This window comes from Lissotriton helveticus, chromosome 7 (genome assembly GCF_964261635.1).
Source record: "Lissotriton helveticus chromosome 7, aLisHel1.1, whole genome shotgun sequence".
Classification (NCBI taxonomy): domain Eukaryota; kingdom Metazoa; phylum Chordata; class Amphibia; order Caudata; family Salamandridae; genus Lissotriton; species Lissotriton helveticus.
In genome coordinates this window covers 1,484,011,910-1,484,039,887 of record NC_136068.1, presented here as the reverse complement: position 1 = coordinate 1,484,039,887, position 27,978 = coordinate 1,484,011,910, and the positions used below count along the sequence as shown (strand labels likewise).

Here is a 27,978-nt window from a genome sequence, read left to right as displayed (position 1 = left end):
TTGGCTGCTTGTGAGATGGTGCGTTTTCCTGAAGCATCTGGAAGCTTAGACTCTTTGTCAGGGGGTGGAGCATCCCCTGTTCTCTGCGAGTTAGCTCTCTTTCTCGCATTTGACTCTACTAGCGAGTCCAATGGCAACTGTCCTTTAATGTATGCTGGATCAGTTGGAACCGCTTTCTACCTCTTCTCTAATCTGGGCTAATTACCCTGGCTCTGACTGGGTCTTTAAATATTTCGGGTGCATGTCTTACCACTACACTAAGCATTGGAAGTGTGGTTGTTGTCTTATGTGACAACAGTAGTGTGTCCATTAGAAAGTCTTCTTCTACCTGATCTGTATGCAAGTCTACTCCATGCAAAGTGGCTGCTCTATGAATGAGCTCCGTAAACTCAATAGTGTCATCTGGGGGAGATGGTCTAGACGGGTATGCGTCATCTTGTGGCAGATCTGGTACATTATAATCTTCGCACGGGTCATTAATGTCGTCTAAGTGATGTTCACTCTCTACCTCTTGTGAATAGCTATCCCCATCATCCTCATCTTGTGGTATAAGACTATGTGTACTAGATGGTGAATGTACAGGAGAAATATCTATTGGTATTTCTAGTTCCTCTTTTGAGGCACTGTTGTGATATGTCCAGTCTTTGGATTAATATGAAGAGTCTTATGCTTTGGTCCGGTTGGAAAAGCTCTTCTACTGGAACATCCTTTTTCGGCGCAGATTTATTTTGTTTGGGGACGAAATGCTTAGTTTTCACAGTGTCTATTGTCTTTGGAACAGGTTTTGGTTTTGGTTCCGAAGACTTGTTATCTTGTTTTTTCTTAGGATCCGTGCTCTTTGGATCCGAATTTTTTTTTCCCGGGGTACGTTTGGACTCATCTACCCTCGGAGCCGAACTATGTATCGGTAGCTTTGGGAGCCTCTTTTGGCGCCGAGCCAGAAGGCAGGAGAACAACACAGGGTATTGACTTCTAACCAGTAAGGCTAAGCCAAATGCATAAAGTAAACAACACAATTGCCAGTACTGAACATCACTTCATCCTTTCTAATATGACCTTAATGAACAAAAACATCCCGGTCCGTTTTATGAATTACGTCTCTAGTTTATTTATTCATTTATTTCACAAGTCAGACTTTTTATCTTTTTTCAATGACTTGAAGATATTTTGTGCATAAACAAAAATTACAAAAACATACAAAATGTTACAATTAAATACAATATCTGTACAAATTTACAAATTTACAACACATTCACTCCAAACTTTTGGCCAAGACCTCCATCACACATTCAATCCAAAAGCACACATACGACATGAAACAAAAAAAGCCTTTTGTCAACGCTGTTTTGTTATACTAATCAATAAACCAAATTTGCTTATTTATAAATGTTGTTTAACAAGGAATGTAGATTAGAAACCAATCTTTAATTCCTAACACAGTCCTTCTAGTTATTTTCATTCACACTTCATGCGCACTACGATCTAAGGGAGGAGTCATCCAATGGACAAAGACTCTTCCAAGACAACAACAAAGTGTAATCATCCGGGCCCACCACTAGATGGTGATTTAATGCAACAGTGTGTGGTCTGCAGCCCATATGCCTCGAACATAAAAACAAGTAATGGGATTTCACCCATTATGGAAGGAAATTATTTGACTCACTCAAATAGGGTGGTTCGCGTGCCTCCTCAAACGAGGACAGAGTTAGCGCTTAATTAGCGTGCTAGAAATGCCAAAAAAACGGGGAAAAGCCCCAGGACACGGAGAAACGTTAACAGGTATCAGCGATAGACAGATACTCACAGCATTGTGGTCACTACCGATCTGGAAAATCTACCCACACTCTCCCAATTCCGGAGTTGTGACTGTCGGGATACTGCAGAATATATACATGGGCTTAATATTGGTTAGGTGGGGAGCCTTAAGGTCATCTAGGACGCTCTATGGTGGCTGCCGTATTGGTAGTGTGGGTAATGGAGTTTATCGTCTGGCTGTAAATAATGGCCTGAAGGTGCGGAGTATGGCCGAGGTGTTAGGAATCAAGGCCCCTGGGACCTGGAGAAAAAGTGAGTGAGTGGTAACGTCGGTGAAGCGGTGTACAGCAAACTGTGTAAAATGCCCATTTGGTGGGCAGTGGCTGAAACGGCCTGTGACCACTCAGAGTAGCCCATCATGTCAGTTTTGGCGGGCGCCATGTTGGAATAGTCAACATACTGCAAAAGTGCATTGCCAGGAGGCTTCCTAGAATGTGGAGAACCCTCCACACAGATGGGGAATGTCTATCAGACAAATTAAAGTGTTTTATTCAAGTGTTGGAAAATAAGGATGCAACTTAATGTATAATAAAGGTGGCATCATGCATGGTCTCAAGGGTAGAGAGATAATGAAACCACAGGAATGCAGGAAGAGGAGGGATTATTGAGCAATTCAATTTGCTCCAAGAGATATCTTCATTCAGTCCCCACATGTGGGTGGAAAGACGAAAGATCCAATTCTGTTCTTTCCTAAACAGAGCACGTTTGCTGATACAGGGGTGTGCTTCAAGTATGGTCCACTGTATGTCGTCTGCAGAGTGTCCATGGGTGGTAAAGTGTGTGCACATTTTGGTGCTTATTTATGTAGAAGTTTGGGACAGATGCGTTATCGCAGTATGCTCTCTGCGAGCAGGGGAAATTAGGAAACAAAGCAACATATTATTTACCTGTGTAGTTACTAACAGTAAAGTGACTTGGACATAAATGGTGTGGAAAATTGCAGAGTATTTTGTGGGACACACTCACACACACTCCCTCTCACCACCCCTTGCAATGCATTGAACCATGCAGGTTTTCTAAATATGATTTAACTCTTCAAAACCAAGGTTCTCTGGATTTAGGATCTACATAGTGTGTAGGCCTTCTTTTGCTAAAGATCGTGTAGTTTCCACCAAGGGATCTGATAATCTGAAGGATGACAAAGGGATTGAGAACACTTTCATGCAAGTTAAACATTTAAGGCAGCGACGATCTGTGTTTATTTATTGAGCACCTTTATATAAAGTCTGGTTTACAATAGTAGTACTACCTGTTATCATAAAGCACTTATTTACACCAACATTCAAGAGCATATCGGTTTTAATCTACAGCCATTTTACTTCAAATAAATAGTTCCTTTCAAGTATAAAACACTTTTTTTCAGGTTACACATAGTAACTAAAATGTAGCTTCTTTGTTAACCTTGTCTAAAAAAATGGTTTCTCTGTCCAATACCCACACTCTCAACCTGCTCTTAGTCCCTATCAATAGGTCTGGGGTTCAGTCACTTACCATCAGTAGTCTGATTACTGTAAATGAACAATTTGGATTTGATGAATTTCCTTACCATACCTCCCTGCAGGGAATACTTTCATGGAAAGTAAGATAAATTAATTATTTTAGCAAAAACAACTATTATTTGGGAATTGGAGTATTTGGAATTGTTATAGTAAGGACACAATGGAAAAAATGGGCTGTGTACTGATGAACAGACTGTGCACATTGTTACTATCTCCTGCTATGACACTGAACTATTTCCTGAATATAAGTGTGGGAGATAGTTTATTTTCAAACTTTACAATTGAGCACTTGTGCATAGACAATTGTGATTCAATTCTCTATCCCCACCCACATGCTCCCTCCTCCTCCTAAAGCTACCTTCCTGTAACGTTAAATCAAGTTTTTTTGTAAATGGTTAAAATGATCTTAAATGATCCCTTTTCATAATTTTCACAATGATGTCACATATGCAAATACCAAGTAAAAAAAAAACTCACCCGCTGAATAAATATCGGCAGGTCAATATTGCAGATATTTATCGGGGAAGAAATGCCTGATCAATGTTGGGACATACCGATTTTGTTGCAGTAAGCGCCAAACTCTACATGTTATTCCCCAATTTTAGGGGAGAAACTCATATTAGGTGCTATTTATTGCACCAGATAATACAAATAATGTACCTTACAGTATTGTTTATTATATGCAATAAATATCACACCTAGCATCACGCCACTTGCAATGAGACCATAGCGCCATAATTCAAGACATAGCAAGTTGAGGCAATGACTGAAGACATATTTAATTGGCAATCCATCTGCAGCTTTATCACTGTCATGTGTGTTTTGTGTCCTTGAAGAAAATGTGTAGCAACAGGAGACACCCCTTGCATAAGCTATCATTGTTGAATATATTCTTCAATTTTGACAAGCACATCTTTGGCCAGTTGAAGCATTGCTTCCTCCTTGTCCGATGGAAAACTTTCATTAGGTATACATGGTGATGGATGGTAACGTGGGTACTGTGTTTTCCTATTATCCACCCCATGCTTTTGTAGTTGACTGACTTTTGCATTTATGGCATTGAGGCTACTACTGAAAGCAGACACTTTTACTGCCATATAGGTTATGGGACGATCAAAATCACAGTGCCTCCCTAGCTTGTAATGAGCTGAAATTAAAGATTTCTCTACGGCTTGGTGGACCTTGTAGAACACCCATTCTGGACTACCTTGTCCCACATCATTGGCCGCAGCTCTCAGGTCACACTCTGCTTGACGAAACCATCTTTTTGCTTCTTCTGGTCTTGGTGTCTCTTGGTGCATCCTGTTGTGTTGCCTGTGGTACTTCCAAAAGTCATAATCACAGTTGGATCCGTCTGAAAAATTGTCATGGTACCTACGGTGCTGATTTGCTTCGCTGTCCCACTGGCTCCAGCAATGTGAAAACCCTCCAGATTGTTTGGAGCAGTTGTTTGAGTTCCCCTGGTAATAGAATGGTTTCCCTGTCTCCAGGTCTTTGATCCTCTGCTGGAGATATTTGCAGATTGCTGTTGCAAGCTTCTCCTGCCCTATGCTCTTATCTGGATGATACTTCAGATAAAGTCGTCTAACAGCTTTCATTCTTTCATCATTAGACAGCTTCCAAATCTCACAAAGTCTATCATCGATCTCTTTTTTTATGTCTCCCAAAGACTTCTCAAACCAATTCTCTTGATGGTCCTTCTGTTCTTCGAGATTCTCTACCACAACCAGCTCTCTGCATTTGTTTTTGTTTTTGACACTCCTTTCGAATTGGAACAAATCAAAAATGGTAGCATCAATGATATGTTCAGGTCCAAGACTGATTCGGAACATCTGTACTTCAGTCTGTCCACTGATCTTTGATTCCAGCTGTTCCTGAATGACAGCGTAGAGGTAGACATCTTCTACGGAAGGATCCATGTAGCCAACGTAGTCTCCTACTTTGAAACTGTTGAGAATGCTCATGTCCAGGCAGTCATGCCATTCCCCTGGAATTGTCTCACCTGGAGGCGGGAAAGAAAATGCATCATCACATGTCAGGGTGTTTGTCCTTATGTCATTCTCTCTCAGAACGTGGTTTATATCGTCTGGGTTTCTGCATTCCAGCATTTCCATAAGAACATCTATACAATCTGGCTTCAGCATATTCTTCAGAATCCCATTAATTTCTGTTGCCAGAGTACGCAATATTCTGAATCTCTGTTTCCCAAATATTGCCTCTCTGTGCTTGATATAAACTTGACACAAATCATCGCTGCCTTTCACGATGATGACTTGTCTGTGCCTTTTAGTGCCACATAGGGGCTGAGAATCATAAATGAGAATTGCCTCAAGCTTACTACAGCAAATAATTTTCAGTTTACCAAACACAACACTACATTTCTTGGCAGCTTCCTCATCTGATACATCCCCATTACTTTGCCACCTGAGAAGGAATGCTAGGCCGTCTTGAAATTGTTGGGAGCTCAGAAGCTCTTGTAACTGCCCTTTGAACTGACAGTCGTGCCCTAATGTGCAGAGTTCCATTGACGGGTAATGAATGCTTTCATTAACAATTTGCAAAAACAATTTCGGACGCATGTTCTCAGGTAAAATATCAATGACTTTTTCCAGCCGATATAGATCCTTGAATTCCCTACTTTCATCAAGAGGTGCTAAGAATTTAAAAGTTGCCTTCATTGTTTTAAATGCTTTCATGGAAATGCTTTTGTTCAGAAGAACCAACGTACTTGACTCATACAGTTTCCCATCTGTGGCTGGAAGGTACAGTGGTTTTAGGTCTTGAATAACTGTTGTTTTATCTTCACCAAGAAGTCTGAAGAATTCCTGAGAGGCCTTAAAGACAGTCCTTTTAAGATTGGGGTGTAGAGATTCTTTCTCTGAGCTCTCAGCATAGATTGCCGCAAGGGCCCTTGCGTAGTGAAAAAGTGTGGCCTCGCGTTGTACACCAATTTTCTGGAAAAGCATGCTAAAGCGTGCCAACGGTGGAGGCAACTTGTAAAGATATGGACGCAAGTCCAAAGGAGCATTTAAAAAAAACAACACCTGGTTGGGTTCTGCCAGAGCATCGTCCTCCACTAGAATGCAGGAGAGATCCTTTAATAATGCACTTTCAAAATCGAGGTCCTTTTGGAGAAATGTGTATATTGTTTGGAGGACCCGACTGCGGGTGCTCAGCAGTTCTTTTGTGCAACATGGTGTTTTACAAACAGTTTTTAAATTTTCCAGCACCAGATTAAGTGGTGGTTCACAGAGAACACCAAACCTTTGGAGTACCTTTATCTGGTTCTTTGACAGACCACTGCTTGTTGACAGTATTGTCACAGATGTCCACAAGAGGTCCATATCTTCCTCCTGCTGAATGATTAGTGAATTCCTAAGAGCAATTAGGTGTGTGTTCTGTGCGTAAGGCAAATGAAGGCTCTGCAGGTTTCTTTCGATCCCCAGTGGGACCAAGAACTTGATACAAGATATTTTGTTCACAAAGCTGTCTTGCAGCTCTTCCTCGTTCAGCAAGAGCAAATGGTGAAAGATAACTTCTATCTTTGGGGTAAGGTCTAGCACGGAGGTGCCACATTTGGAATCTCTTTCAATTTGCATTGCAAACATTATAATGTCGTCCTCTGATATCTCACATTTCATGCCAAGATCTATGAGTAAATTCTGTATCTCAAGGTACTGAAGCCCCAGTGCCTTAAGGAACTGCTCAGGGATAAACTTTGAATGAAGTCCTAAAATTGAAAAACTGTCAACATTTTTGTCATAGAAGTAAGAGGCTTCCCGAAGATCTCCCTCAGAATTGCGAATAAATTTGATGGGCCGAAAAGAGGTCTCTATGGTATTTTTGTGTTTAGGATAAAATTGCCAATCATAATGCATTATACAAACAAGCAACTGCAGAGTTTTAAGTAGCTCTGCTTCTTGGAGTTGAGGAATCTGGGGAATCACACACTTGATGAAAAATGTGTAATCATCTATAATTGTGATGTTAAGATGTTTGGATAAATCCCTGTTCAAAGAAGAATTATTAAGGAAAACTGTTTTAGGGTCTAATTGGTAAAGTTCTTCAAATGCCTTAGATTTATCTGTAAGTTTGGTTTGAAGAACATACTTTTTATTACAAGAATTTAGGCAGACTCTGACTTTTTGTATTGTCTCAAACAAGGGCACTGATTGCAAGTTTTGCAGATAGTCCTCTCTGTTGCTTACCTTATCTATTCCATCTATGAAAAATTTCAACAACCTGTCAATTTCCCAGCACCCAAGCCTGTTCCACTGCAGGTCAGCTCTGGCACTTAGCTTCTGTATCACCGAGTAGCAGTTACTAGTCTTCAGCACTAGTGATGTCAAGCAAAACATTCGTATTCCCACTGGAATCATTGCAATGTTGAGTGTTATGAATCCCAATTTTGAAAGACATTTGTCTACATCACTAGTACCACCATAAAGGACATTATTCAGGTGCCCAAGAGGCTCAAGGAATTGCTCATGGTGCCCTAAATGGTCATGGACGTCATTATTTAAGAACACTGGTAGAATCGCCCAGTCGGCGAAAAGGCTGATCAATTCTTGAAACATTTTACCATAAGCTTCTTTATCTTGAGTGTGGGGTTTGCATATTTTGTGGTCAAAGAACTCCCATACTTTCTGAAGCCATTCTTTCATGTCTACAGGTAATTTTAATAAATGCTTCATCTGATTCCCTAAAATTTGGAAGCTGGTCCCCAAATGTTCTTTAATGTAATCAGCCGATGCTTGGATGGTGAACTCTTTGAGGAAACCTGCGGTCTTGAGCACATCAGCATGCTCACTGCTAATATCTTTATAGGTTGCAAAATTATGCTTCTGCTTTGGAAAAAGGTCATAATACCTGCTATGGTATTTGGGTTCATCCTTATTGAACTCTCTGAGGTTCCCATCCTCGGTCACTAAAAGAGGCACTCTATTCAAGTAAGCAACATTTGCTTTCACAGCGACATTCAAGCAGAAGTTCAACAGTGATTGACAGCCCACTGTATTTCTTAGTAATGTTTCACTCACAGGACATGGCAAATCATGTCCCTCTTGGTGCAGCTTCTGTAACTTCAAGAAGTTGCAAACTGTTAGAGGACTTATGGCTAAAACCTCTACCTCTGCCCTTCTTAACTCCTCAAAGATTCTGCAAAGGCTGGCAAAGGGATTAACCAGTTTCATATTTATTGCTTGAAGTACCTCCATCACCTCCTCTGGGACATTATCAATAGTAAAGTATGGCTCTTCGGTTACTGTTCCTTGACCAACCGCTGCCCAAGCTACACACACATGCTTGCTGATATGAGTATGAAGCCGTGTGGTCTCCATCTTAAATATTGGAATGAGTGGGAACTGTTTTTCATGGACTGTGCAGTAAACAAGCATGATCATTTTTTGCCAGAATGGAGGAACATCTTGAGACATAGTGGGGAAAAACCTCAAATATTTTGGGTCAAGGACGTTTTCACATCCTGTGAGATGTATAAACTTGAACGTTTCATCTGTGCTCTGTGTCAGAATATCCCATATATGTTTCAGGATATCAGCGTACAGGGGTGCAAGAAGATGTGATAGAAGCAGTGAGTTCCACTCTGTTTTGGGGCTTCCTCCATCCTCTTTGCAGATGTCCCTGCGGGCAGAATCCATAATGAAATTTCCATTGATATGGACAGGAAGGCCTGTCTCCACTGGCAGGGGCAGAGTACAGAAAGCTCTACCTGGTACATGATCGTTAACACACGCTGCCACGGCACCATGTGGCAATCGGGCCTGTCTCAAACTCTTACATGCTTTTTGCACATCAGCCTCTCTATCCTCACCATACACTCCAATCTGTCTGGCTAAAATCCAGTTACTTGATGATGTGGAACTACTGCATTTCACCTGCATTCTGTAAAACACCTGGTATCCAAAGCCCTTCTTTAGAGGCTTATCTGCCTCAGCATACAGGCGAAGCTTTTTTTGGAAACTCCTCCAATTCTTTGCACATCGACTGCTAAGCTTTGCTTCAACAGAGAAGATATTCTCCAGCTGGTGGCTTTCTACTGAAATCCGAGAGAATGTTATGGTTTTTAAATTGCTCAGAAATAACATCAGGTTGTCTGCATCCCTCTCAAGGGCTTTCCATAGTTCTTTGACATCATCACTAGAGACAGTTTGGTCAGAGATCTGAGATTTGGACACAGTCTCAGCTGTCCTCAGTGGCAAGCGGAAGAGAGTCCCTTGCTGTAGATCAAACTGCTTAGGAAGGAACGTTTTGTACACATCTTTAAACGTATTCTTAAATTCTTGATTGACAGTGAACATCCCTCCGGGGGAATTATCATCAGACGTTGGAAGAAAGAGGAGGTTTGGGTCAAAGACACACAGCATGCTGTCTCCAGTGACAAAAGATGGACAGTCGGTCAAGTGGTAAACAGCATTAAACCCAAGTCCATATTTCCCTGTTTTGTCCAGTTTGTCTCCTTTGCTACCTTGGCCTAGCTGCTGTATCCCATCAATATCTTCATTGGTAAATAGTTTGTTGTTGTAGATGCAAAGGGCTGGCCCTTGTAAAGGCTGCCATGTTTCCCCAAAGACTCGCATTGCTGGGTGTGTCCGACTGTCCCACACCAAATGGAGCTCTGTGGCACCAGAGTCATCGGCATTCTGGATCAGCTCTTTCAGGATATCTTCTTTGGATGAGTACTCGCTGATAATATTTTTGATACGTCTTGTAAGATCTTCTTTGGCCCCAAAGTTTGACACCCAGTGGGATAGCTCACACACTTTCAGGTTCTGTAGTGTTTTGTGAATCTTCGTTGGTACCCTGAATCGCAAAGCCAGAGGACGAGGAATCCTTTCATGGCAGAAGAGTGTGTTTTTATCACAAAGGAGCCATGGTGTGTCATTGAAATGGAGCTTGTCAGCAGGACGCAACACACAGTGTTCATCTGGGAGGAAGATACCTTGAGCCTCATATCTGCTAACAGCATCTTCATCGGCTGTTCCCAGTAAACCAGTATTTAAAATGGTTAAAGCTAGTTCCAAATCTTTTTTTGGCAATGCCTTACCATTATACATTTTAGCCATACTCTGAAGCACTGCCGTGTAATCACTGTGGCCAAACGAGTCAGGAAGGCCCACACAGTCCCATAGCTTATCAAACACTTGGTACTCCTTAGGCAGCTGATACAGGTAAGGCGCTGCATCAAATATTATGTTGCGTGCAACAGAATTTAAAGGCACACACTCATGACCAATGAAAACAAAGGGAAACCTTTGAGCTCTGCTTCTAATCTCCTTCACAGTGTTAGGTTGTATCACTGTGTTCAAGTAGGTATAGCACTCTCTGAATATATGGGTAAGTTCTTGCTGTGTCAGTAGTTTTGTTTTCTTATGAGTTTTTTCTAGCTGCAACATTACAGTCTGAAATGATGGACAATGATCCAGACCCAAAAACTCCATGATATCTGAAGTTAAGCTAAAATCATGTGCAATATGCTCTTTGCTTAGAACAGATTCGCTCATATTTACCAAATTAAGATAGTTGTAATGATAGATCTCAATAGGGCTCTTGAGCACAATGTCATTTTCTTGCTCACTGCTACCGTGAGGAAGAGCAGAAGGGAGAAATGAGATTTTTCTGAACATTGCCTGCTCTGTGTTGGTAAAGGGTAGTTCTACAAGGTCCCTTAGAAGGTCCAGAACACGGTTAATGCGAGTGCATGCCTTTTGTCTGTCTATTTTCCACAATGCTGTTATAGTCAGAGCTCGCTCAGCCAGTTGTGTAATAGGGACAGTATCTTTTAACATCCCAAGATGTTCCAAGCGAGATAGTCGGTCAGAGTTCAGATACGTTTCTGGTGTTCCTTGAGGAAAGCATCTGTCTTGCTTCTCAAACAGTGGTGCCACTTTACCATGTGGGTGCACTAGATTTGCAATGAGTTGTAAGGTTCCAGATGGGGTTGATGGTATACATGGTACAGACTTTAGCAGCTGGTCCACCTCCTTGTTGTTCATATCAATGGCATGTATCATGAGTGCATCCCTAGTTTCTGCTGCTAAGGAATTCAGGTTATTGAATACAATTTCCCTATAAAATCTTTCCCAATTGTAAGTATTTGCAAACAGGGCATTGCCACAACCACTTGAATAGAAACCATCTTTTACCCACTGTGGTAATAGGACAGCAACAAATGCCCCTGGGAGCATTTCAGAAAACACCTGTGATGCTAATTCTCCAACATGCTGATTTTCCACAATATCAGAGCTTAAGAAGCATGCATGTTTAATTGAGCACCACATATGCCCATTACTGAACACTGAAAGAACCTCATTATCAATGCCATAGGCCACTGCTCTATAGAAAGCTTTGAGAGCCTCCATAAATGTAGATTTGGTTCTTCTTATATCAGGCCAAAATGCGTGGTAGGTGTAGTCCTCCAATTCCCCATTTTGGCACATTTTTTGTAGATAGGCTAGAGCTCTCGCCCATGCAACCAAAACAGCATCACAAAGCAAAGATTTGTTCCAATCGCCCTTTACAGTCCTCTCCCAGAGACTCTTTCTATTGGACATGACTGAGAAAGATCCATTAAGGTGAAATGGAAAACCAGAAAAAATGGGAAGAGGCAGAAAAGAGAAGACTTGTCCATTAAAATCGTCCATATCTGGTTTCCATTTCCCAGTGCTCATATTTCTGATAAGTGGCAAGGCAAGCCCAGCCTCCGGGAGAGAAAACCTAGTATTTTTATCAATATTCTCTTGGAATGTTTGAAATGATTCACCAATACCAAAGCTGGAGTGCAGCAAATAATATTTTTCTTTATTTGTTATGTTTTGTGTACCTGTTACCTTGATGATTGTGGACCCATTGACATTTACAACGTTGCTTCCTGACAGAACAGCTGCGACAGACTCCTGTTTCTTCTGCAGCAGGAAATCCTGAGAAATGCTAAACTTCTGAACCTGCTCTCTGCAGAGTTTCAACTGCAATTCGTGTTTATCAGGTGAAGACATATCCGGAGGAAGAAATCCCAGAGTTACCTCCTGCACTCCTTTTAAGAAGATTATGAGGTTGTCGGAAGTCTCTTGAAATATATCCACAAGTTCTTTAATCTCCTCTTCATCAAAGCTTTGATCACAAATCTTTGATCTTTCGGCATCTTCCTTTGTTCTGAAAGGCAAACGAATAAGTGTTCCATTGTAGTCGAGTGTTTCCTTCAGATCACAGCCAAAAACATTTTGATATGGGTAAAACTGATCAGTAAATAATTGAAGTACTTGAGGGTGTTTCTGGAGGTTTAGCTTGATACCAGGATTCTCTTCACTTTGAATGTGTTTCTTGAGATGATTCGCATTGGGGTCAAACATAAGCATGCTGCTACCACTGAGTACAGATGGCACATCAGTTACACGATACACTGTATTGAATCCAAGACCAAATTTTCCAATTTTCTCAATTTGGAGCTCTTTAGTAGCTGCTCCAACCCGTGTGATATTACGGAAGTCTTCATCACTGAATTTGCTATTATTGTAGGACCACAATGCAGGCCCCTGACAGGAGGCCATTTCTGGGTCTATGAGACTGTTTCGAAATGAAAGGTTTTGTCTCATATCCACCAAGAAGTTACAGATCGTGGCACCTGCATCATCAGCATTCTGTATCAACTCCTTGAAGAGGTCAACCTCTTCACTGTATTCTCTGAGGATGTTCTTTATTCGAAGTGTAATGGGTTCTGATGGCCCCCAAGGTTCAAAATACTCAGGCTTTAGTATCTTGGTGCTGAGTAATGGGACTTTAAGAAAAGTGGCTGTGGCCCACGTGATATCTTCATGGACAATGTGATAGTCCAGATCATGCCCGAGGTCAATCAGGCACTCCTTTGACATATCACAGAACAAGACAGTGGACAAGGGCTTTAAGGTAAAAACACCGGTCCCTGACTGAACTGGAATAGGAAGATCATCTGTACTGTGAAGGCCTCTTCTCTTCATCCAGTCCAAAACAGATATAGAAAACTTTAATTCAACATTGGTGCCACAACCTGAACTCCTGATGTGTATATCATTCATGACTTTCTGAAGCATACTAGCGATCTCATTGTCTGCCATGGTCTCACAAACCCCACACTGCTGGAAGAACCTTTTGTAGATCAGGAAATCCTGGGGCACTTTCTTGATCTGGGAGCTCAGATCTAAGTCTTCTGGATAGGACAAAAGTATCTCAGATGGGTCAGAAAAGCCCTCACCATTCCAGATCTTCATACCATTTATCATGTAGCAGAACTGGCCTAGATTGTCTTGCACATGCTTGTAAATATCGTGCAGTTTCATGCCGACATCTTCTTTCCGGAACCTAAGGCTAAGAGCTTTGAGATTTTCTACAACTTTCTCAGGAGGTGGTGAGTCATTCAGACCAAGACTGTCACTTGCTTGTTCATTGAACTCATCAGTGATGGGCATTGAGAACTCCACAAGAGAAGAGTGCTTCTTATTTCTCATGTCTATGGATTTGCAAAATATAGTCCGAGAATTTGAATCCATGCATGGCACCCACGCCATGCTACACAAGGATTGCCTGTTCTTACTATCAAAGCTAAATAATAGCTGGGTATCATTGCAGACTTTGACCAGTGCTCTCGCTTTTTTCTCTAGAACCTGGAGTTGTTTAATTCCTTGGTTTTTGCTCACATCATCTGCAATCTGTAAAACATCTCCTACTGAGATATGCTCAATGGCATTCTTCAGCCCAAGCGTTCTCAGAGACTTCAATATTTGTGGTTCCTGAAAACAATTTGGTGGAAACATCTGAGGCTCAAACATTTCCTGAAATATTTCCCTTTGGGGGTCAAAAAGAGAAGACGGTCTCACCATCTGTCTATTACAAGGTATGAAGGGCAGACTTTCACAGTTTTTCCTGAGTTCATTATTCTGGCTAAATAGTACATCACCATTTCTCAGAATCCACATCATAATGCTTTCTGCTTGGTTTTGCTGATAGAGATACTTCCCATTTTTGATTGCCAAGACTGACAAAGCAGCCACATCGGCCGCACTGAGGAAGGGGACTTTCATCTGCAATAACAGCCTCCGATCTTGTTCATCTCTACTGTCAAGCAGCGTCTCTGGCAGCACCAGATCCCTGGGAATAGCTGGCACACTACATTTATCTACAGCTGGGACATTAGCAGCTGCAACCAGCTCTAACCCTGGTGATTGGAGGGAATTTAACTTGCAAAAGATTGGCAACTGAGACAAAACCTTGCACTCATCTGTGCTGAAAAATGTGGCCTGGGAGAGCAAGTGAGTAAGCAGCTTTATCTCTTCTGATGACATTGCTGTCAACTTCCTTATAACCGTATCCACACCTAGATTTGAAAAGGTCTTTAGGATATTGTTTGATGTCGGTGTAAGAATATAGTTTGAAAGATCTTTATGCCACACCTTTGAGTCCCACTGGTGTATCACTGTGCAGCCAAGAGTCTCCAATATTCTGATACTATTTTCTGCCAGGTTATGTCCATCTTTGTTCTGGAAGAGCAGAGATGATTTCTGTCTCAGCCGTGCCAGCTGAAGCTGCTGGACATCATTTTCCATTACGCATAAAGGCACCAAAGGATAGCCCTCAAAGGGGGCTAAGGCATCAACGTCCTGTTGAAGGAAAGTCCAAAACACATGTAACCATTCTCTAGGGGGCTCAAGGCAACTTCTCTGGTGCCAAGTCACCTGCTCCGCGGAACTCAGCCAGCTTCTGGGTAAGGCATTTAGTAGGTTCTTCATGATCACTCCTTTATCCAAGCCTTGAAGATTTGTGAATATTTCTACAGAACGAAAAACAAAATAGATTGTGATTACTGATGGAGCTTTCTCTGGAATTAAAAGTAACATCAATAAAATCCTGAATCTTAGTTAAATGTCTAACAAAAATTAAAACAACTTGAATGTTAGGCACAATTCGTAAAACCTAAATTTATCTGCGAGAATTGGATACAATTCATAATTTTGCACTTAATGAAATTATGAACTTAAAAACTTTCTGGGTGTCTCCTGATATGCAACAGTGCGAAAACAGGAAAATGTATTTTGCACCTCCTTTACGCCAGTACTGACTTAGTGAAAGGCTGACACAGTGGAAGGCCAGTGCAGACAGGGGATAGAAATATCCAGTTTGCATTGGACACCACATGCTCCACACCTCACGAAATGTATGTAGTTTGGGAAATTCAGAACAATATCCTCACAATCTGCTCGAGAGAGAGAGAGGAATGGAGTAAAAAGGACGCTGTGCACTAGCTACAGCAGTATCTGATTTAGTGAAGAGCTGAAGCAGAGCAAGGCCACTGCAGACAGGAGATAAATGTCCTCTACCCATATTGCAGATCCCATACTCCAGAGTTCATGAAATGCATGTCCAGTCTAATATATATTTACATCCCCAACCCTAACTTTTAAAGGCATGCGCATGCCAATGTGCTCCCATGAGTTGCCTAGTGCAGGACCGAGGAACAGGCTAGGATGAAATGTTCTGTTGTGTGATCCCTCAGCATTTGCAATGCAATAGGTCTCGCAATTGCGAAATTTTAAGCTATTGGCATTGTAAATGATGATGCCTTTTATTTATGTGTTTTGCAAAGCAACACCTATATGAAAGGCATTGCCACTAGGTTGTAAAGAATCCCTGGATAATCTTCAGCTTTGCTCTTGTTTGCTGTTTTGTAAAAGCTATGCAGTCAAGGAGCCCTGGGACTGTATTTCATCTCAACCAGTACCACTGGCATTTATTTCCACACGTTGAACAGTATGTACCCATAATTCCCACATCTACCATGAGAGCGTCATGTCTAAAGAAGCCAGAGGCATGTTAAAAATGTTGTCATTGGTTTTTTTCGCGAAAGGAGTTAATAACGTGTGCTTTTTCCTATCCTGCAGAAGGAGAGGCAATCATTTTCTCGATATCGCTACTCTTAACAGGTACACAATTATACACTTTGGGCCAGATGTAGGTAGCCAAATGCCGGTTGGTAACGGCCGAAAATCGGTTATTTCAGCCGCCACCGACCGGTATTTGGACATTGAGATGTAGCTTGCCCAAATTTGTCAGAATTGGAAAAAATTCCGAATCGGTAGCTTACCGAGTCGGTAAATAATCCGAATCGGTAATATTACCGAATCGGAAAAATTACCGAATCGGAAAATATACCGAGTCGGTAAATGTTCCGATTCGGTTAAATTACCGAATCGGAAAACATACCAAGTCGGTAAATGTTCCGAATCGGTAAAATTACCGATTCGGAAATTAAGAAGTGGAAAAAACAACACCATTGAGATGTAGGTGAGCCATAATTTACCGAATTTCACCAAAAATCGGTATTTATGAATCGGTATTTAACATGGATTGAAAGCAGGTGGTAATCAGGTGCAGCCTATAAAAAAGGGCCCCAAAATGCAACACTACTATGGCGACTTTCTATGTGTAATAGCAAGACGTCTACGGCTACAGGCAGCAGGTGAGAGGGAATAGAGAAGGGAGGAGCAGGTGTACCGGCAGAGGATTACACTCTTCCAATTGACAGAGCCAGAGATACTGCAAAGATACAGACTGCACCCCCAAACCATCATGGACCTGATCAGGAACCTACACCCACTTCTGGACCACCCAAGACCAAGGGCCCAAGCCATCCCACCCCATGTCCAGGTGCTCTGTAGCATACACCTCCTTGCATCTGGGAGCTACCAGAGTGTTGTTGCTGCGGTAGGTGGGGTGTCCCAGAGCTGCCTGTCGCGTTTTTTCAGAAAGTTCCTGGATGCCATGATGCAAAGAATGGAGCATTACATCCACTTCCCAGACACTGATGCGGACTTGCTCAGAACCAAGACTGACTTTTAACTCATGGCAAATTTCCCACACGTGATTGGCTGCATTGATGGGACCCACATCCCCATTTGCCCCCCAGCTGCCACTGAGCACATATACAGGAACAGGAAGTCCTCACACACAATCAATGTACAAGCAATCTGTGATGCCAAGTACATTATCACCGATATAGTGGCCAGATACCCAGGAAGCACCCACGATTCATACATATTCCAAAATAGTGGGATCTATTCCCGCCTGACAGCGGGTGAATTCGGGGAAGGATACCTGCTAGGTAAATAAATGGGTGACACTCCCTTGATAGATGAAGCAGACGTATGTCAATGTGTGCCTCAGAGTAATGTATCTTTTTTCTTTCACATTAGGGGATAGTGCATATGCACTCCGTTCCTTCGTCCTGACACCCTACCTCAACCCCACAACCCCCAGCCAAAGACGTTACAATGTGGCACATAAATCCACCCGCAACATCATTGAGCGCACCTTTGGGCTCCTGAAGAGCCGGTTCCGCTGCCTCCACAAAAGTGGGGGGGCACGGCAGTACTCACCTGTAACATGCTGTAAGATAATTGCTACCTGTGCAATGTTGCACAACCTCGCAACTAAGAGGGGCACAGAGGTGGAACTGGAGGACTATGAAGACCATGACGATGAGCAGGCACTACCAGCAGCCAACACAGTAGGAGTACCAAACCCATAGACGGGAGACAGAGACGGGCAGAAATCACACACAACTACTTCTGAGTAAGTATAGAGACAAAGCATGTGTTGTACTTCAATGCACGTAGTTTATTTTGCACTACGTTGAAATGACATAAGCCACAGAACACACATACTAGTGTGCCTAGCACTACTGTGTGGACGGGGGTTACCTCACCCTCACATGTCCATCTGCATATGGCAGACTCACTGCTTGCGCCCATGAACAGCCACGCGTGATGCCTGAGGTTGATTAAGTTCAGAGTCTGCTGTGCCAGCGCCGGCACTCTGGCGTCTGCTGCTCCTCCTTACTTCAGGGACAGGGGTGCTGCTCCTGCTACTAGGGGTATCTGTGTCCCCAACAACTTCTGCTCCTGTGGTGGCTGACTGGTTTGTCAGCAGCACTTCAAGTGCTGTAGTGACTCTCCCCATCCCCCGGGAGAGATCAGTACAGCAGTGCACCAGCCCCATCTGCATCGCAACTGAACGGCGACACATCAGTAAAGTCGCAGTTGCAAGTTGGCGCATTCCCCTTGTCTGCTGGTGCATACGATGGCTCTCCCTGCGCCTTTGTGCACGGTCCTCTCGTAGTTCCTCACACAGTGTCATCACACACTGAGACATGTCCCTGACTCCATCTGCCATGTCCCTCATGCTGTCTGCCATTGATGCTATTCCCTTGTTCATGTCTGTGAAATTAGTGTTCAAAAGGCGCATTTGTCTATGCACTGCACTTATTCCTTTTGCCTGCAGGCACTGCACCTTGACCATTGTGGTCTCAAGGCCTTGGAAGACATCCGCATCACGGCCACTGACGTTTGACTCCTGGACCCTACGACGTCTCGTTCCACCGGATCGCCCGACAGGAGTGGATGAATGACATGGTGCACTTCCTGCCATTGGCTGTCTTGACTCCTCACACTCCCTTTCCTCATCGGAGGATGTTTGTAGGATCCTTTGCGGGGGACCCTCATGCCTCACGGGCCTGCAGATGTCTGAGACATCTGTGTCTGCTGGTGTGTGTGGTTGTTTTGATTAATCTTGTGGTGAGTCAAGGAGCACTGGAGATGCTTCAAGGTGCATGGTGTCGTCTGCCTCTGGTGTCTCAGCTGCTTGTGTGCAGGGTGCTGTAGGTCTTTCAGTGCTGGGCCCTGCAACCCTGCCTTCTTGCTCACTCCTATCCCTTTGGGGATGTGTCTTCTCCCTCACCTGCAGTGACTTGCGTGATGTCTCCCCTGTGGACAGATATGGACAGTGTCTTAGTGGTGCTTTCACCGTGTAAATCACTATTAAATTACATTATTATTTCACTATTTCCTGCTCCTCCCATGTCTCTGATTGTATTGTGTGGCATGCCTGTCAACATTTCATGTAGACTGATCATATGGCTATTCTTATGACTACCACTCCCATAATGCATTGCAGGTGAATACTAAAGTCAGTACTGGATTTCTTCAACTCATGACCACATTGGGGGAGGGACACAGGCAGGGGGTGTGGGATGATGGACATGTCCCTTACCTTTCTTAGCTGCAGCTCGGGCTGAGCTGTCTGCATCACCAATCCCCACAACGCACTCTGGCTCCAGTGTGGACTCCACTAGCTCTTCCAGGTCCGTGAGAGCAGGTGCCATGTTCTTCCTTCCTCCTGTGGCAATGGCCTCCTTGCTTCTTGCAGCCAGTTTTTTCTTGGTAACAATCCTTAGATCGTACCATCGCTTCTTGAGATCGTCCACTTCCCTGGTGGTCACTCCTATAGCGTGTACTTTGGTCTGGATCCCCAGCCAGGTGTTCCTCTTGACAGCCTCGGGTACCTGCACCAGCACCTGAAGTTCACCAGTGCTGAACTTCATCTTCCTCTTCCTCTCTGCACCTTCCCTCTGAGAGTCTTGGGGATCCATTTGTATGTCCTGCAGGGCTCTGCTTCACACCAGCCTGTCTCTGTGCAACTGCTCTCCTGTGTGATTAGGTACACTGCACCTGCATGGGTGTGGCCACTTCCTGGTTGTGGGGTGGGGTGAATGCACAGGATTGGTCTATTGCTCTGTTGGTTGGCTGAGGGGCGGGGTGGAGGCACGTGATTGATTGATACATCAACTGCCTGATATTTTGTATCCCCGACTCGGTATTTACCGAATCGGTATTTACCGATTCGGTAACTACGGATTCGGTAGATTCAATGCATTCCTATGGGCCACCGGGCCCATAGGATTGCATGTGAATTACCGAATCGTTATTTGCCGTATCGGTAAATACCGAATCGGTAAATACCGGGTCGTGGTTTCCGAATTTTACCGATTCGGTATTTTTTACCGATTTTTGACCTACGTCTCATTTCCTTTTTCTAAAATACCGATTTGGTAAAAATCGGTATTTTAGAGTCGGTAAAAATGAGTTACCTACATCTGGCCCTTAATGTTTAAATTAATGACATCAACTGATAGTCAACCTTTCTTCTATACTTCCCTCTGAATTTGTTCCTGGATTGGATACACACTTTTTTTGTAATACCTTGCATTTGTTATTAGTTTGCGCTTCCCAAATCTGCTGTCTGTGATGGGGAACGACAGAAATGGGTTAAAAAGTAACAATGAGAACACGTGGCTTCATTCCCAACTATCATTTTGTTTCACCCTGCCTTATATGTTGACATGACCCTCACTTCTCCAATATTAGATGAACTGTGTATTATGACGGTACAATCTACTTAGCGCCTGAGCCTGCTTAACTGTGCAGCTCGTGTTTATTTCTTTCTATGTTACTTCTTGGCCAGAATTAATCTCCTATCACGCATAAGTATCTGGGACATAGTCCAAAGCTAACACACACTGTGCCCTCCACAAAGACCTTAAATTAATGAGTCATTCGTTTCCCCATACCAAAGACGTTTTAAAGCATGGGCAAAGTCGGCTCTGGCCCAGAGCCCCAGCCTTTCTGGGGGCCCCTGATAGAACCAGCTCTGTTCTGCAGAATTTCCTGCCCTGATGACATTTAATAATTCTATTACATACATTTAGCAGAGAAAGAGTATTTATTTGTGTTTCCATAAAAATGTTTCTTTCAGATCAAAACATGACGTCATATATGAGAAATGGGAGGGTGTCACAGAGAATACTTGCAGTAATATTGGTGAGCAGCAGCTGTGTTAAAATAATGAAAACACACATCAGTATCCCTGAATTTTAGATGTAAATATATGTAGAATTGGGACGAGTGTGCCTGTGCACTGTCAGTGACCTGGCCAAAGTGGGCCCGCCACGCATATTGCGAGTTTCCTCTCCGCCAGGGTTTTCAAGGCGGTGGAACCGACATAAAAACCCTGGCGGAGAGGAAAAAAAGGGGGCCCTGCAGGTGCCCCCATGTGTGCATGCACGCTAGTTCCTGCACGGCATGGACTTTGGAGTCCATGCCCTGTAGGAACATTGTTGTGTGATCCCATTGCACCGCCACCTTTGAAAGAGGCACCGTCGTTCGACCGCCACACCGCCTGCCTGCCAGACTACTTTAAAGTCATAATCTGGAAGGTGGCGATGTGTTTCAGTGGTGCGGGGGCACGGCGATGGCGTACTGCCTGCCCTGGTACTGCCAAAACTCGTAAACGGGCCAATAATGTGCTTTTTGCATTAAGAACAATGGTCTAGGCACATTGTTTAAAACTGGGTAGACTTTAAAAAACATTTTACATTGGATTGGAAATGTTGGTCAATCAATTTTAGACAAATGTTTGCCAAATACTGCAGTATAGAAACATTTGCATTACTGGCAACTGGATGGCTTTTAAAGACCTTCATTAAGCTGCAGGCTCACAGACACAGTGCACAAGTACGCTGGAAAAAAGGGCATGACCACACAGGCATGACCACATTCTCCTGACAGACAGACACTGATGCAAAGCCTGTATGAGGGAAGACCCTAGTTACACACCAACAGCAAGAAAGGCAAACAGGGTACAAGTAGGATGATGGGAGAAAGAGCAGGTTTTAGGGAGACCTGTGGTCTTGCTTGAGAGTGCAGACTTTTTAGGTTGAGGACTGCGTCGCACTGCGTAAGCAGTGGGCGGAGCTCCGATATTTAATGTGTCTTAGTTAGGGGGCTTGAACCCGCCTCTCTTCTCCATTGGCTGGCTTCCTAAACGGAGGCCAGCCATTGGAGGAGAGGGGCGTCACTCCGATCAAGCCCCGTCTTTTTGCGATTCGGGGGCGTGTTTTTTACGTTCTTTTGACGTCTTTAGTCACTCAAACCTAAAAAACACGCCCCCGAATCCCAAAATGACCGTGTGTTTCTCCGAGGCATTTCTGCCTCGCCTCGGAGAAACGTGGTCGTGTTAGGTTTGTTTCTGCTCTCTCATTGCCCCGCACGGGCTGGATTGATTTTGGCGGACGGGTACAGACTGCAGTACCAAGCAGGGACTGAGAAGCAGGAGGCGCCGCGAGGATGCTGTGGACCACGGCGGTTCTTTAGAGCCTGAACCATCTTTCCTGGATCTGTTAGGAATGGGAGGGGAGCACATAAAGGGAGAGAATATGGCGACTACCAACTTGGGAACTGGGGAATAGGTTCGAGTCTCGGCGTTGGCTCAGCACCCTGTGATTCAGGGCAAACCACTTAATATCCCCGTGTCTAAAAAAATATGAATGCGACCTTGTGTAATGTGAACGGTGCTCGTGTAAAGCGCTCCAATACCTTCCATCGAATTTGCGCTTTAAAAAAACTGCAAAAATAAAAGTTCTGTACAAAGTGGCCTCATCTTGCCTGGACAGCGTCTGAGTCCTTCCTCCATTTCCTGCTGGGGGGAGGGGCACAGCCCCTCCACACAATCGCCCATTCCCTGCGGGTGACATCGGAGCCATAATGGGCCCGGTCAGATGGCACAAGAGCCCGCGCTCCATGACCTCTGCCTCAAAAGGTGTTGTTTTGTTCCTGAGAAGGGGTGTTTTACGTTTCCTGGTCTGAAACTATCTCTTAGAGGCGCATACTAAATATACCAGCCTAAGAGGATTGGTTGCCAGCTCGAGTCTAACGGATCCCTCGACCCCTCACAGTCCGGCTTCCGAGCCAAACACAGCACCGAGACCGCCCTCATCGCAGCCACAGACGGCATCCGAACTCTACTCGACAACTGGGAAACAGCGGCCCTCATCCTCCTGGACCTCTCCGCAGCGTTTGACACAGTATGTCACAGCACCCTTGTACAACGCCTCAGCAACGCGGAGATACAAGGACTGGATCCTCTCGTTCCTCGCCGGAAGAACCCAGAGAGTCCGCCTACCCCCTTTCAGATCAGGGGCCACCGAAGTCATCTGCGGCGTACCACAAGGATCATCGCTCAGCCCCACCCTCTTCAACGTCTACATGAGCCCCCTCGCGTCCATCGCACGCCAGCACAACCTCAACATCATCTCCTACGCTGACGACACACAGCTGATCCTCTCCCTCACCAAAGACCCAAACACCACCAAAACCAACCTACACGAAGGGATGAAAAACGTAGCAGAGTGGATGAAGAACAGCCGCTTAAAACTGAATTCAGACAAAACGGAAGTCCTCATCCTAGGATCATCCCCCTCTGCATGGGACGACTCATGGTGGCCACCGGCCCTGGGCAGCGCACCCAAACCAACGGACCATGCTCGCAACCTGGGATTTATTCTAGACTACTCCCTCTCGATGACGAGACAAGTTAACGCCATTTCATCATCATGCTTTAACATCCTACATATACTCAAAAAGATCTTCCGATGGATCCCCACCGAAACAAGAAAGACGGTCACCCAAGCACTGGTCACTAGCCGAGTGGACTACGTAAACACCCTCTATGCCGGAACCTCAACCAAATTACAGAAAAAGCTCCAACGCATTCAGAACGCCTCCGCCCGACTCATCCTAGACATACCCCGCCACAATCACATATCCGGTCACTTGAGAGACCTTCACTGGCTCCCCGTCAACAAGAGAATAACGTTCCGTCTCCTCACCCACACACACAAAGCCCTCTACAACCTAGGACCCAAATACCTTAACACGCGCCTGACCTTTTACACCCCCACCCGCCAACTACGTTCGTCCAATCAAGCCCTCGCCGCGATTCCACGCATCGGAAGAGCCACCATGGGAGGAAGATCTTTCTCCTACCTAGCGGCCAAAACCTGGAATTCCATCCCCACCCACCTCCGCCTCACACAGAACCACCTCTCCTTCAGAAAACAACGCAAAACCTGGCTATTTGATAAGTAGAGAACCCATCTCCCTCAAGCGCCTTGAGACCCTCTGGGTGAGTAGTGCGCTATACAAATTTTGACTTGACTTGACTTGACTTGTTGCGGATAGGCGGCCCCCCCAGCACATCTGGCGTTGCTCAGGCTTCAGTGCAAACATCTGGCGGCCGTGGGGTGAGATCACAGCAGTGAAAGAATAGAAGACTGAGGCGCAGCCCTAGGACATGGTGGTTGGGGAAAGGAACAGCTCTCTACTCCACCCCCAGCCATAAGGGATAAGGGCGTAGACATAGAGAGGCATGCAGTTTCTCTACACAGCAGCGTTTTTGGTACACTAAATTGTAAACCTATTTCATATACTACAGTAGAAGGCTTCCGTGGTGGGTTAATGCATGTGTCGTGGAGATCTGTGAGAGTTCCAGGTGGTAAACCCAGTTAAATAGCACATGGGGCGAGTTGCCGCTTCTCAGTGACATTTATACATCTCGCGCGCTGATCTCTGCAGCCAGCAAGCTATTCCACCGAGATATCGTAGCTGGATTTGAACCTGCGACTGTCAGGTTGCTGAAAAGCTCTACAGTAAGTGCATGAGTCAGATGACGTTTTTTTCTGGGATCCTATCCTGTGACATGCAAGCTGCACGCAGATCTGTGCCGCAAGCACATTCGTCCCCAAAGCTCTAACTGTGATTTGAGTCTGTAACCTGCGGGTTTCATACATTAAATCACGACACTAACCCACTGATCTACCTAACAGGGACTGGCACTTGCCTTCCGCAGCTTAAGGACGGATCTCAGCAGCAGGCACATTCGCCCTCTCTGTTCTTTTTACCCATGGCCTGCAGGATACTCACGTATCTCTACAGTAAATTCTTTGACCCACTGGGCTATCCTACCTTACGTGTGTCTGCAGCGAAGCCAGTGTGTCAGAGGCCCTAGGTCAAGGAAGGAAATGCCCCCGACTCTTGTTTGAATATTACTAATAAACCAATAATCAGGATTCAGTGGGCCCTCAGGTCCCTGGGCCCAGTACCACTGCACCTGCTGCACCGATGTGGCCTAACGGTCAGAGCTACCGACTTTGGAACCGGGGAACCAGGGTTGAGTCTCAGCAGCGTCGGCCCAAAATCCTGTGAATCTGGGCAAATTACTTAATCTCCCCGTGTTTAACAAAAAATGAATGTATACTTGTGTAAGGCAACTGGTGATCATGTAAAGCGCTCCAATACTTTTGGGTCGAGTTCGCACTATATAGAACTACAAAACAAAGATAGAAGCTCCCCCCGCCTTCGTGTGTTCATTCAATAGATCACTGTACTTCCGTTTCTTTACGCTCCGAGACACACAGCCGACGCAGGATGTTATGGCGGCGTCCAGTCACTGTCAGCCCAACGACAACAGCCTGAGCAGGGAGGAGGTCTCGGGGTGTGGTGCAAAGATGTAAGAAAAGAGGCCTTGGCATTTAGAGGTAGGGAAGTTAATTTCGATTTAGCGCCAGGAAGCGGACATCCTGAAGGCAGCAGTGAGCCCCTGACCAAGAACCCAGCAGGGCTTTAAGTGGGATGAAAAACCGGCGATTGGGAATGAGGTGGAGGGGGGGTGCGTGGATGTGATGTAATTAAGGGCGTGGTTTATAATCACAAACTAAAAATCTGTGCTTAGCATAGTGTGCCACTCCACTAGTATTTTGCTGCTGTTTTTATCAGCAACTGGTTTCTGTGGTCAGGGGTAAAGACTGTTCTTGCATATAACGGGACTGATTTGCAGTTTTATTTCAGGATGCGTATGTGAAAAGTTGTGCCTGCCTAGCCATTCAACTCTCATCTGAGCGTGCGCTTTAAAAATGATAATGTTTGTCAGGAATGCCATTGAAATTCAGCCGCCCCTGCGCTGTGTTTGGGACTGGCCACGGTGCTGCAGATTAGAGTGGACGTGCTAATCAATGGCCCATTTGAGGGGACGTCCCGTAGCTTTGTGGCTTTGCCTAATCCATTTACCTCTCCCCGGGAGGCGACAGATGCCTGGATTGTGTTCTTCCTGTTGTTTTGCTTCTTCCATGACAGTGCAAGCCTCCTCACACTGCCCACCAGCGCATATCACCCCTTTTTCCGTCTGATGGGAATGTGCTCATTCAGTTCGTGGCCTCTCTCGCAAGTGTCAGTTTCGTGTCTCTTGTGAGAGTGAGTCTGGCAGGGAGAGGTAGTCCCAACAAAAACTTGTGTCTGTAGATTAGTAGATTCACAAGTTGTAGTAACCACACAGCCCTCGAGTGCCATTTTCTTCCAGCTGGGGTTGAGGGAGGGAGTGAGTAGAAGTAGCTGCAGGCGGTCAGCATGGATATGCCTTTCCAAACTGTGGGTCAGTCTGAGGTCACGGAGAGAGGACAGCAAGCAAGGGCCTGATGTATAATAGAAACATGGGTCTGAGCTCTGGTGAGACAGGAACAGACACTACTGCCAATGACTGCTCTCTCTGCCATTTCGACAGTATGACAAAGAGGGGGCTGTTGTGCCCAACCGGCTACCCTGAGCACGCTATCAGGTAGCCAGCCTTGCACTCATATTGTAATGAATCAATTTCTGCAGACTGTGAAAGTCTCAGGGCTCAGTTCAGTAAATGTGATGGCCTTGTAGTGGAATGTGTGTGGCTCTGTCTGTGTGTGTGTCGCTCTGTCTGTGTGTGTGTGTGGCTCTGTCTGTGTGTGTGTGTGGCTCTGTCTGTGTGTGTGTGTGGCTCTGTCTGTGTGTGTGTGGCTCTGTCTGTGTGTGTGTGGCTCTGTCTGTGTGTGTGTGGCTCTGTCTGTGTGTGTGTGGCTCTGTCTGTGTGTGTGGCACTGTCTGTGTGTGTGTGGCTCTGTCTGTGTGTTTGTGTGTGTGTGGCTGTGTGTGTGTGTCTGTGTGTGTGTGTCTGTGTGTGTGTGTGTGTGGCGCTCTGTGTGTGTGGCTCTGTGTGTGTGGCTCTGTGTGCGTGGCTCTGTGTGTGTGGTTCTGTGTGTGTGGGGGGCCCTGTGTGTGGGGCTCTGTGTATGTGTGGGGCTCTGTGTGTGTGTGGGGGGCTCTGTGTGTGTGTGTGGGGATCTGTGTGTGTGTGGCTCTGTGTGGATAGCTTTTTTTGTAGGTGGCTCTATGTGTGGGTGGCTCTGTCTGTGTGAGGGTGGCTCTGTGTAGGTGGCTCTGTGTGTGTGGGTGGCTCTGTAGGTGGCTCTGTGTGTGTGGGTGGCTCTATGTGAATGACTGTGTGGGTGGCTGTGTGTGTGTGTGTGTGGCTCTGTGTGGGTGTAAATGCAATAGGTCAGGCATATGCGAGCGATTAAGCTATTGGCATTGCAAATGACAATGCCATTTATTTAACGATTACGCTATTGGCAATGTAAATGACAATGCTATTTATTTATGATTTTAAAAAAAAAATCATGAGCAATGCCAATAGCTCTACCTTTAATAATGCCGACACCATTGCATTGTAAATGCTGGTTATTTGTTACCTTCCAAATGTCAAAGGGCCAAGAGCTGGCTAAGAAGCAACAATCCCCAAGGCGTTGATGTCAATGACAGTGTCACAGGTTTGTTTGATCCTGCTCTCGCTCTCTGCCTCACTTTGGCTGAGTGGAAAGTGCACTGTGCAATTCTGGTTGAGAAGAGCGTTCGCCACCTTCTTTCCACAACATGCAGCAGGCCAGAGTTTGGAACCCCTTTTTAGGTTTTGCCCTGGCCGTAGCACTGCGTAAGCAGTGCTCCGCCCAGGGCGAAATCTTATGTCCTACATATGGGGCTTTGGTCCGGCCTCTGTCTTCCATTGGCTAGCTCCATAACTGGAGGCTAGCCATTGGAACAGACACTACTGCCAATGACTGCTCTCTCTGCCATTTCGACAGTATGACAAA

The 27,978-nt window shown here is 44.9% G+C and overlaps 1 protein-coding gene across 2 annotated transcripts in view; it reads right to left on the bottom strand.

The window, feature by feature from the left end:
* Window positions 1–1,083: 1,083 nt before the first annotated feature.
* Window positions 1,084–27,978, bottom strand: part of LOC144770404 (sacsin-like) — a 311,092-nt gene continuing 284,197 nt past the window's right edge. For both annotated transcript variants that reach the window (XM_078654911.1, XM_078654912.1), the window contains one exon: window positions 1,084–15,129. In XM_078654911.1, the coding sequence (XP_078511037.1) occupies window positions 4,190–15,129 (10,940 nt within the window). In that variant the 3' untranslated portion in view covers window positions 1,084–4,189. The remainder of the gene's footprint in view (window positions 15,130–27,978) is intronic.